This window comes from Typopeltis vanoorti, chromosome 25, assembly GCF_054136105.1.
Source record: "Typopeltis vanoorti isolate ZY-2024b chromosome 25, IOZ_Tvanoo_1.0, whole genome shotgun sequence".
Lineage (NCBI taxonomy): Eukaryota > Metazoa > Arthropoda > Arachnida > Uropygi > Thelyphonidae > Typopeltis > Typopeltis vanoorti.
In genome coordinates, this window is record NC_143573.1 from 29,055,325 (window position 1) to 29,068,447 (window position 13,123).

Sequence of the window (13,123 nt, forward strand, 5' to 3'; positions counted from 1 at the left end):
AATTGGCTATTATGCCAATTCCCCCCCCCCCATATACAGTCTAACTATCCAGTGTGTTTCATAATTCTTCACTTCTTAAGTATTTTATTCCTGTACTTCTGGGAAGAAATGCATGGTAAGAAAACTGCTAAAGGTCAGAGAAAATGCACAGCAAAGTGAGGGCACTGCAATGTCACAAAATCACAGATTAAACTGAAGTGAACCCACATCTTGGCTTACACTATCATAAAAGAAAATTCAGCGACTGTGTAAATAGGTATTTCATGCACAAAAAATCTACATCAAATGATTCTGCTACAAGTCTGTTGTCGTGCCTTCATCAGATTGTAATAATGAGGAATCAGAAATAGCAGTGTGTGTGTTTTCAGTGAATGCTGTTCGACAACAGACTGGCAATGCTCTTCAATGATAGACATAAAACATGCCTAAATGCCACATGAATGTATATGTGTATATATGTAATTATATATACACATATACATTCATGTGTATGTGTATATATAACTTCATATATAGTTATATATGTGTATATATGTACATGTACTTATATGCAGTTAGAAGTTACATGTTACTCAGTTTCAAATATAGTATCAGCATGGGATGTAATAAGCACTTGATAAAACCTCAGAAATGCAGGGTAAATGTATAGAAATAAACTGATTAGGAAATCTACCAAACAGATGTAGTGAATAATCATGTGGAATACAACGTTCAACGATATCAACTTTTTGCTCTCATCTGTATGGCTTGTTTACAAAATATTATTACCACCCGAGTCTCTCAATATGGGTGATGCTGAATGCATCAAGAAAATACTAACAGCAACATATACTTCCACAAGTAATTTCATTCCAAAGGAGGAGGAAGAGCCTACAAATGCCAGAACTGATTGCAGAAAAAGTAAAACCAGGTTAGTTTAGAATTAAAACAGAAGCAGTTAAAAACCACAGGGTAAGCTGAATTATATCTATAGCAGCAGTCTGTCTGTCACAGAAAGAAAAAAATCCTGCTCACTTCAATTGAATGATTTACAAGACATTCTCAAAAAAATTTAATCTTGTCAAAAAGACAAGATTAAAATCCAAACTTTTCCAACAAACAAAAGCCACAGATTGTTCTTAAATGCTACAGTCATTTTAGTGAATACTGCAATCCTGTCTAGGCATCAGCATGTGCTTTCCATCAACATGCTATACAAATGCTTAACCCACTATAAAGATTATACGACTAGAGTTAATTTGGGGATGGTGTGATACACCCTGCCCACATCCAGAAGTTAAAATATTAAATTTTCTCTCTTTCGATTTTGCAACATCTGCTAGGTTCACACATTAAAAAAATTTTTTGGCAAATGCAGTGCACAAAAATTACAAATCCCAACATTTTGTAAATGGAAAACTAAATACAATATACAATTCTATTACCAGAACTCAGATAATCACAAACTGAATAAAAACATAAAATCATTTAAAATGTGACATCAGTGTTATCGATTTTAAGCCAAGAATAATGAAAAAATATATAAAACTGAAGAAAGTATAAAATTGGAGGCATAAAGTCATGGTTTCTGTAAAATGCTATATTAGCATTTTATTTTATAGACAAATTATGAAAAGGAAAGCATAGAACTTTTTCAAACAGATTTATGGTATTTCTATAACTGCTAAAGATTTAATTAAGCCAAACATGAGACTAAGTGCATTCATCATTTAATATGAAATGTGGTTATTAATTTCTTAAATTTTTGTATTAATGAAATTATGCCGACAATTCAATATATATCTCATGCATTAAAATCTGATACCACATATAATGGTAAAATTATTATCTGAAAGGCAAAATCAGCTATCAAATTCGAGAATGTTTATTTCATATAAATTGACTTTAGACAACAAAATCTATAGGAAGTTCTTTTTATATACAGCTCCAATCTCAAGTATCATAGTACTTATAAAAGGACAAACAGATAAAAATGTTCCCATCTGACAAGTAGTAGTAGTAACTGCAATATCTGCTTGGTTGTTTTTAAGTGTCATAATTCATTTTGCTTATTTATAAGATGTCAAAAGTGATAATCCTTAATTATATCTTGCATTCCCGAAAATGCTACAGAAATATGTTTGATCTCTCTCTCTCTCTCTCTGATCTTCCCACTAAACAAACAATTGATGAAGAGTGTAAAATACTTCATTGCCACAGATAACAAAAATGTGAAAATAATTAAGAAAGAAAGCACGGATGGACAACAAAATATCGAGTGGATAACAGAATACTATGAAATAGGATGATGTTTGTCTATATACATGAGCTAAGCATCATGCTATAGGTTTCGCTATAAAAAATATCTTACATAATGAATTTAGTGTTAATCACAGTAATTATTTCCATAGATGTCAGAATAAAATTTATATTGTGAAGGTATGGCAGTTTTGGTATGCAAATATAGCGATCCCTGGTTATAATGCCATTGCATATATCGTAGATTCCAATCTAATGCAGGTAAAAAAATGCTTCATTTCTTCCCTCTACATATTATCATAATGCATCAACCAACTTCCAGACATGAAACTACATTCTTCAAAACATTATCAGTAAGTAATATTCTGTACTTTATTAATAGTTCAATTTATTATTATAGTAATTATTACAGTATGAATATATAACATTCCAATATTAACATGTTAATTTATTCTTTAAATCACCTATTTTATGTATTATACAGGTGTCCAGAATTAGGTCACAATTTTAATCACAGTGAAGAGCACTAGAAAGATGAAACAAACTATATTATAGGTGAAGTATATACATTTCATTTTGAATATACTTTCTACAAATGTTTGATGTGTTGTTCCATGTTATATAAACAATATTCCATTTTTAAAGTAGTTCCTCCAGCTAGTGGGCACATTGTCTTTTCTCAAAGTTCCTCTATGATTCATGGTAAAGAGAGGCTAATACAATTTGTCCCAGATGTAGAAACTGATGCTGCCCTTCATATGTTTCATTATGCAATAACATATGTGACATATCTGCTTTCTGTGAAATCTGTTGTCAGTGCTGCACATAATCAACACAAGAACTCAACCTCATAATAAAGCTCTCATAATACAACCATGTACAGCAATTTGTTTCACACTTCTGACTCTGTTCATTTAAGAGATACAAATGTTTAAAACTGTAACCTACTATGGAAAACCTTGTATAATCCAAGAAAATAGCAGTGACAATATACTGTCTTTACAGGGTGTCTCAGTATAGTATCACTCCAATAGTTTTTAATGATTCACTAATACTGTACTTTAGATATAATAATTAAACTAAGAGCTGTAAACAGCATTAAATAATAATACATATTGTAGGAAACGGGCCAAGTTTGCCATGCGTCATAGCAAACTTGGCCACTTGACTACTGCAATATACATTATAATACAGAACTATGCACACACACTTATCTCATGTTATAACCAGAGAACACCGTATTCACATAAAGCAATGTTTAAAATAAAAACATCAAAAGAAAATTAATGTCAGTAAAATTATTCTTTGTAAATATTTCAACTTTTCTGTATATTTAATTCTCATTAACTAGTAAAAAAGTGCAAGTTCATTTTAAAACATAGATCATGTGTTAAAAAACTTTTTATCTCATTAAAATATGGAAATAAAATTTAACAAATATGTTTTGGATTTCAGCAATGAACTTATTCATAAATAATTCTAGACCAGTCCTTAATTGACATATAGTAAAAAGGACTGTTTAATCGAAAGATTTTTTTCTGAAGATCTTTTTTGTTTGGCAAGTTTTGTTTTCTGATCAAGAATGAATAGTTAAAATTAATCTGTACTTTTAAAACATCCTCTGACAACAGGGCTCATATGAAAAAATGTTCTTATATAATTCAAAAAACTGTACATACCAGTTGCACACAGAGATATATGTGATAACTTGAAACAGTATATAAAACTCCAACTCTCCAACAATTATTTTAATGTAATTATGGTACACAGCATTTTTCAGTCTAAAATCATGTATTCTCGGTGTTCTCTCATGTATAACATCTTACAGAGAAACTCTTCAAATTAAAATAATTACATCACTGATACTTCATTTTTCTGCTGTTGCAATATTTTTTATGTGCCACTATCAACAGTCTGTTTATTCAAAGATGCACTGCACATTCCCAATACTTCAACAACTACATCATCTACTAGCTTATTCTCCCCACTAAACTCATCCATGATGTGGTCTTTTATGCAAATTTCCAAAAGAAGTTTAATGTTCTTTCTTAAACATTCGAGTTCAGTTAGTCCACTATGATGGAACAATGGTTCTTGGCCCATATGCTGCAAAACATCCTGCAAAACCAAATCTATTAGTTTTTGACCCCATCCCAACTGTGTCATCAATTCAGGATCAGCAACTAGGAGATATAATAAGTGAGAGAAATTCTCTCTGAGGACCTCTAAAACGTCTGGACAAGAAGCATCTCTTGGTAATATTCCAAAGTTTTGCTCTTTGGTCAAAGATTCTTCACATAGTGGAGCACAGGTATAGCATTTTTCACTATTTTCAGTATTATCATGATTGCCACTATCTAAATCAGGAAAAAAGCAATCTATCCCAAGTTTTTTCTTTAAATCAAAATTTTTCTCAATAATACCAAGTTCAGTTTTGTTATTGATTTCTTCACCAATTTCAATGGCATGATTGCTGCATGATAATCTTGGACAATTTTTTTGTTCAAGAATATTTTTTTCTTGATGATTCAAACTGACACAATGGTTGACTAGATGCTCAGTGAAACTGTGATGGTCAGTAAAAACTACTTTGCACTGTGTGCAGGACAAACTAGTATCACTGTACTGTCCATCCAGATGATTAATTAAAGAATGTTTTTTGAGTCCTTGTGAATCTTGCAGTGCTGGTGAGTCCTGATTAAGGGTCAAATGGCCAGGATTATCTTCCAATGTTTTATGATTATATGATTGCAATTCCTTGCTCAAGAAAGTTTCAGATGGTTGACTATTTCCTTTATAATCTAAGTTAGAAGCACTTGTATTGCCTTTGTTCTGAAGTTCACTTTGCAAAGTAGCAAATTTGTGTTGTTTTAAGCAACTTTTTTCATGTTCACGACAAAAGATTTCATTCACAAAAGACTGGGTACAATATTTACATTCAATATGTTCAGATAACAGACCATTACCATATCCTCCTCTTTCAGAATTATTCACTTTCCGACAACTTTTTTCATGCCAACCCAAATCATCTTGAGAGTGAAACTCCAAAGAACAGTGACGACAGTGGAATCTGTTATTTATTTCTTTACCTTTACAAAACCTAGTTTTGTGAATGTTGTAACTACGTTTTGCTGGAAAAGTCATTCCACATTCTGCACAAGAAAACTGTGCTCTACAATAGCGACGAACATGAGAGGTAAAATGCTGTTTTGTGGTAAACTGCAAATTACATTTTTCGCATGTTTTCCTAAAGGTTGTTTCTTGCTCATTTTCTACTGTAGATGACTTTTCATCACTTGATATTTTACTTATGCTCTTTTTTGCTACACGAATGATGGGTCCTTTAACAAGACCAGGTATATCATTTTCTATTTTGGCTTTACAGGATGAAACAATTTTTGCTTCAGAATTATACATATCTATTGCAGGAAATACAGGAGGAATTTTATTAGCACGAAGATGCCAAACAAGATGTGCCTGTACTCTATTTTGATGAGTAAAAGTTTTAGAACAAATTTCACATTTATATAATACACTTTCATTAATTTTAGTTATATCTGATTTATTAGTATTAAAATGACTTAAGCGATGAGGTAAAAAATCAGTCACGCTAGTAAATGATTGATTACACACAGAGCAGATAAATGGTGCAATATGTGTGATAGACATATCAAGATTTCCTACAGTTCCTGTCTGCTGGAATAAATTTGTTCTATGAAGTTTGGATCTACAGTGACGATGAACAGCAGACATTTTAGTGAAAGTGTTTATATTACATAGGGTACAAGAATAAAGACCTCGTCCTGATTCATCATTAATTTTCCTAATATAACTTTCAAGATATGGATGTATACTATTATGGCTTGAATATTTCTCCTGAATTATATTTCGCTTATCAATGTTTTTTAATTTCTTGGAAACCTTTTTTATATCTGTATTTATATTCAGTTCTTCTATTAAATCATCTTGGGGAATATTTTTATGCTTTCTACTGATATGTCGGGTTGCTTTCACTAAACTTGGAAAAGTAAATTTGCATAGAGTACACTGAAATACCTTATTACATTTGTGTACAAGTTGCACATGATTTTTAAGGCTGCTTAAGTTATCAAATTCTTGATAACACTGTTTACACTGAGGTGTATTTTCAGATAGCATTTTTCCATCTTGAGCTTTCATGTTGTGACTCTTTTGATCTAATAATTTTTCAGGCATTTTGTTCTGCTCTACTGAATAAATATTGTGAAGGGATGTATTAAAGCCTATATCAATGTCATAAGCTTTTCTTTTTTTATTCACGTATTTAACAGGTTTTGGTGCAGAAGTTATAGATATGTCATTGTTTAGAGACTTATTTTCTGTTCCTTCTTTATCTTGTTTTGCATGATTTACTGCAACATGAGCTAACTTTTGAATTTCTGATACAAATGTTCTAGTACAAAACTTGCATGTTGTTTCTTCTATAAACTTTTTTACCTCATTTGGATGATCAGTTTCATGCTGGTAAATGTGTTTGTTTCTTCTGCCAACATATAAAAATTTTCGATTGCAAAAAGGACAATAACACTCTTGGATTCTACTTTTGAAAGCTTTTCCAAAGTGTTTGTTTTCTCTCTGGTGGCATAAAAACAAGTACATAGAATCAAACATACAAGAACATATAGAACAACTCACTGGGCCTGTATGCAAATCAGATATGTCGTGTTTTTTAAAGTGACTTTTCCAACTATGTGTACTTGTGAAAATCTTATTACAAACACTGCATGGAATATTTTCATTGGATTCATTAACTTGTCCTGTATCAGTAAGAGTTGCAGTTAGTTTACGGTATTTATTTACAATTTTTCTATCAACATTTTTATAACTAAGCGTTTTCTGAGTTGCCAGCTGAAAATTACTTTGCTGCTCTATTTTGATGGAAGAATTTTTTTCTTCTAATAAATCTAAGCTTTCTTTTCTTTCATCTGTATTATCAAAAATCAACTCAACTGGTAAAGAAGTTTCTTTTGCAGAACAATCATCTAAAACAGCTTTTGGTTTACAAGGATATTTGCGTTTAAGGTGTTCTTTCAAACTATGAGGTGATGCAAGTGTTTTACCACACTTTTTGCATTCATATTTTGGAACTTTCTTGATAAATAACACAGGCAGTTTATCTGCAGATACTTTATCTGGAGAAGCTTCATTTTTTAATGATTGCATTTTGGTAATCTTTTTTGTTCTTTTTAATGAAGACCCTGCCTTTTCATTTATTTCCAATGACAACTTGGTATGTTGTTGTTGTTTATATAACTGAGGGTATTCTAGATGCTTTGCAGATTTTTTAGATATCTGTTTCTGCTGTTGAGAGCTTTCGATTGAGGAATTTTCATCTATTTGAATTTTTTCATTGTCTTTCTTTTCTTCATTAAAAGGGTGCTTTATTCTTTTCCCTCTTTTAGCTGCAAGCTCTGCTTGAGGCACTCGCTTACACGAAGTTTTGCGGCTTTCATGAGAAATCAAATGGTGAACAGTGTTAAATACTTTACCACACTTCTCACAAGTATATGGTCTTTGGCGACAAAGTCCCTTGTTACTTTTGTGTACAAGATAATGGACATCCGATCGGAATTTCAAACCACATATTTCACAGAATTTCTTAGAATGTCTATGACTTTCTTCCTGTAACATCTCGAGTTTACTGGTAAGTGATTTAGCATTCAAAACAGCATTTTCAGTTTTTTGGTCACACCCATCTTCAATAAGGGAGTCAGCTATGTAATTATCACTATCGGCCCTTTCTGCAAGTTTTATTTTTCCTGGACTGTTCTGATTCTGCAATGTCCTCCAGCATATCAACCGATGTCTCCTAAAGGAAATGAGAAAACGAAATTGCTGACCACAGTAGGAACATGTTCTTCTTCGAACATTTCTAGATTGGCATTTCCTACTTTTCTTATGTTTATAATAATTTTGTAAAGTGTTAAAAGTAATACCACAACAACTGTATTGTTTCCCCATTTCGTATTTGGTCAAAGCTTCCCTTTTTAAGGAACTTTCTAGTATGTTATGTTTAACCAAGATGTTCCGTGAATATTGTACATCACTACTGCCTATGCCATTTCCAGGAAACCAAATTTTTTCCTCTTTAGGATCCACAGCTGATAATGAATCTGTCATGGCTACAGAAGAATTCATTTTCCTACCAAAAAGGAAAAAAAAAAATTATATTATCAACAAGATTTAATTTTTAAATTATTCTACTGACATTACAAAGTGATATACTCAATTCAATATTTCTAATTCATATTATTATTATTATTTCATGATGCCACCAAGGTCTAATCACAGCAGGATACTCCACCAAATCCATTAATAGATCTTTGGATAGAGAAGTAGGGTTTTAGCTCTCAAAGTTAGAACAAGCACACGAAATATATATAAATAAGTATTAGTGATAGGAAGAGTAGGAGATTGACTACAAACTGATTTCCAAAAAAAAAAAAAAGTCAAATCTAAAGAGTTCCACCTACTCATTTTGTAGTAGAATACAATGCACACTACAAGATTTATTGATTATATACAAATCTTCTATTCTAAAAGGGGCAGGGAGAGTTATTAGTCCTAGCTAACTTTTTTTTGGGAGACTGGTGAGCAGTTGGGCTTCACCTGACTGACTGATTTTCCCTTTCAGTCGTTTCCGACCACAGGTGACTTTGTAGGCATTGCCCCCAAAGTATTCCTGGTGAGATTTATACAGGGTAGTTCACCATTTTTTATGGTGAACTCTGTGGGCTTCACCCACAGCCATCACTGATAGCTGAGTCTAAAGCTAAGGCAATTTCATATGAGATCAGGGAAGAGGGAGAGAGTATGGAGACAACTGTTGCAGTCCTAAACCCGATAATTCAGCAATGTGAGACTTGCAAGCTGCATGTGGCTCTTTGAACATGTAACTGTGGCTCTAACTTTCAGCCTATATATATATATATATATATATGACAAGCGCAGGCCACAAACACTTCTCAGTTAAGTTTTTTTGCCTGTACATTGCAGGCAGAGCACATGTACTGCAAAGTGTAAAGGTTAATTGCTATGTCAGTAGCAAGTAAAAAATAGTTAAGTAGGAACAAAATAATATCCATGTGTTATTTATGATAAATAGACAGTGATAGATGAGTTGAAAAAGAAAGCCCAAATTATGTTCAATGCATGGAGTAGCTTACCAAACACATAAATTTGAAAATATTTGATCATGGACTTCTCAGCTTTTGGTTCAGTGCATTTCTGTGAGTAAATATTTTCAAACATGAACCATATTAAAAATAAATGAAGATATCCTCAAGAGACGCTACAGCTACCCAGGAGCTATAACAGGGAGTAACCACTCCCTGTTATAGCTCCTGTTATAGCTATTGAAAAATGTAAAATAAAACATAAGAAAATAAACAGAATAAGGAGGAGAAAATGGAATATTAAACTACTGAAGACCTCAGATGTAAAAAATGAATTTAAAAATAAACAGATTGTATTGCTTGAGAAGAACAGTGAAAAAGATTGGATGGCCATCAAGGAAATAACTTAAAGATCAGCAAACAAAGTGTTACAAATAATTTAAAAATTATAACTGCAGAAGTCTTGGATTAAAAATAAGATACTTAACAGAAGAACAAAATAAAGCAAGGAAATATGAATAATGACATTATCAAACCAGAATATGAATTTGAAAAAGAAAATCATGGACCAGAGATACTGGAATTAAAAGATATATTAATGAATTACCTAACTGGAAAACTGGATTTACAAAATTACAACTGCGGAAGCCTTGGATTAAAAATAAAATACTTAACAGAAGAACAAAACAAAGCAAGGAAAAGGAACCTGTAGAAGGCAAGGAACGTCATTGAAGACTAAGGAACAAGATTAAGGAAGAATGCAAAAAAGTAAAGGAAAACTGCATAGAAAAATTATGTAAAGAAGTTGAATATAAATTAAAAACAGGAGGAGCTGGCAAGGCATATCGAATAATTGCCATGCATACCTGCAATTCCAAAACAAAAAGTAAAGTTATACAAGAGGGAAAAAAAGGGAAATTACTTACTGATAACAGATAGAGATGGAAGGAATATCCTGAAGACTTACACAGTGGAGAAAATATGAATAATGACATTATCAAACCAAAATATGAATTTGAAAAAAAAATCATGGACCAGAGATACTGGATAAAGAAATTAAGAGATATTAATGAATTCTTTTTATGGAAGTTTTTTCACTTGGCTGTGCTACTAATTATATATTTGGTTTTATCCTTTATCCATGTGTAAGCAAACAAAGTTTGCACCTGAAGTACTTTCAGGACTGAGGCAACTCGTGGTCAAGTGGTATAAGTTCTCATCACTTGCCTTAGTATCTCCCATAATGTAAAGCACATCTCCTTGCAGACATGTATAATGCTATGAATTAAGGGAAGGGTCACTACCCAGACCAGTTTCGATTTATTGAGGTGCTGTTTAAGTAAAGACCTCTCTAAAAATTAGGCATTCCCCCAGACCACTCCCTACAAGTGATCAAAGGACCATCCAACTTGACAGTGGCTCCACTCAGTGACAGGCAAACACCTACCCCTGAGTAGAGCCTCTCACATCTCTGATGATGTGCTTTTGCACAGAAGTGGGAGCCAGACCCAGAGGTGGTGATACTAAGGTGGAAGTCATAGAGAAGTCATATTTACCTATACGAGTTGCCAAAGGGTGTCACACCCTATTACTAAAATTCTCTGGATTAGAGATAGTTTATGGAAGTTTTTTCACTTGGCTGTGCTACTAATTATATATTTGGTTTTATCCTTTTAGTGTAACCAAACAAAGTTTGCGCCTGAAGTACTTTCAGGACTGGGACAACTCGTGGTCAAGACTAAAGGTGGTGATACTAAGGTGGAAGTCATGGAGAAGTCACTTATACCACCTCTGTGGCTGGCTCCGACTAAAGGTCGAAACGGGTATGGATAGTGACCCTTCCCTTAATGCATAGCATTATACATGTCTGCAAGGAGATGTGCTTTACATTATGGGAGATACTAAAGCAAGTGATGAGAACTTATACCACCTTTACCACGAGTTGCCCCAGTCCTGAAAGTACTTCAGGTGCAAACTTTGTTTGCTTACACTTGGATAAAGGATAAAACCAAATATATAATTAATGAATCACCTAACTGGAAAACTGTAGGAACAGGTGAAATACCTGCTGAAATTCTAAAAAAAAAAAAAAAAATCTGTGAGATGCAATACAATCTATCAAGAGGGACAGGAAGTATTTGATTTCTATAAAAGTTTGATTGTAACAATGCTGAAGAAAGGGAATGCAACAAACTATAAAAATTATTGAACATTAAGTTTACTTAATCATGCCTCAAAGATCATACTAAATATAGTGAAGCATAGAATAAAATCAAAAATTTAATTATTTAGATGAAGATCAGTTTGGATATTCCAGAATGATAAAGGAACTAGTGAAGCAATACTAGCAATAAGAACAATAATAGACCAAAACAAGAAGTGAAGTAAATAAAGCTATGTACATTGCTTTTATAGTTAGAAAAGGCATTCGATAATGTATAATGGAACAAGCTTTTTCAAATAATGAAGGAAACTGGAACAAACTGGAGAGATAGAAGAATAATTAAGAAATTGTATACCAGCCAGATAACAAATATAGGAAAATGAAGCAACTGCAGAAATAAAGAAGGGTGTAAGACAAGGTTGTGCATTGTCACCCTTACTTTTCATCCTGTATATAGAGAATGCAGTGAAATTAATAAAAGAAGAAATAAATGTGGTAACCATAAGTGGAGCGCAGATACATATGATGCACTTTGCTGATGATGTAGCTGTATCAGCAGGATTTAAAATAGATATTATCTAGGATGGATAATGTTTATTCTAATTATGAACTTAAAATAAATGCAGCAAAACTAAAATAATGGTGGCAAGTTTTAAGGAACAAAATACAGGTAAGAATACTGAACAAGTAAAATCATTCATATATATCTTGGAGGAACTATTAAAGAAGATGCAAGTTGGAAATCCAAAGAAGAATTGCTACAGCAAAAGAAGTATTAAAGAAAAAGAGATAATTTATGACAAGTATTCCCCCCCCCCGGTCCGTGCGGTTAGCCTAGTGACTTTGCGCTTCGCAACCATATGCCTGGGGAAGGAGTGTCCTAGGTTCGATTCCCATCGGAGACGTGAGGAGCTGAAGGATCTTCCTCAGCCATAGCCAAGTTAGCTGGTCTTGGGCGCGGGCAGTAGGGTTTTTCCGCCAGTTTATCTGGTGTTTTTCATCCCGCAAGCAGGCAAACCGGCCCCGTGAACACACAGGGATACAGCCAAGAATACCTTGAGGCATAGGAGTAACCATTCTATCCTCGTATTTCGGTTAAGAAATCCAAGCATGCTTGGAAGGTTGTGGGCCTTAAAGGCCTGTTAAAGCCATTGGGATAGATAGATTCCCCCCCCACCTTGTGAAGTGGAAACATTTTCCCCACATTCCATTGTTTTGTGATTTGCCCTGTTGCAAGACTCATGAAATAACTGTGCCAAAGCTGCCAATTAATTCCATAGAGCATTCCCTCAAGATATGTGGCAATATACTGTCAAGTCCTATTGTGTTATTACCAAGTTTACTTAATTTTTCATATACTTCCTGCTCCTTCATCATCAGTCCCTCCTCCACCATACCCTCTACGCTACAGCTTCTCCTGATGTTGCCTTCCTGAGGATGAAATACACTGATAAACTGGTCATTGAATACTTCAACTATATCCTCTGCATTAGTTACCAATCTGCCAGTGTAATCAGCTTGCATCATCCTCCCATAGTAATTTTTCCTTCTACTTGCCACATATTGA

The 13,123-nt window shown here is 33.3% G+C and overlaps 1 protein-coding gene across 4 annotated transcripts in view; it reads right to left on the reverse strand.

Moving 5' to 3' along the window:
- Positions 1–2,601: 2,601 nt before the first annotated feature.
- LOC150092624 (uncharacterized) overlaps positions 2,602–13,123 on the reverse strand; it is a 79,328-nt gene continuing 68,806 nt past the window's right edge. For all 4 annotated transcript variants that reach the window (XM_090414662.1, XM_090414664.1, XM_090414663.1 and 1 more), the window contains one exon: positions 2,602–8,419. In XM_090414662.1, coding sequence (XP_090270788.1) covers positions 4,132–8,419 — 4,288 coding nt within the window. In that variant the 3' untranslated portion in view covers positions 2,602–4,131. The remainder of the gene's footprint in view (positions 8,420–13,123) is intronic.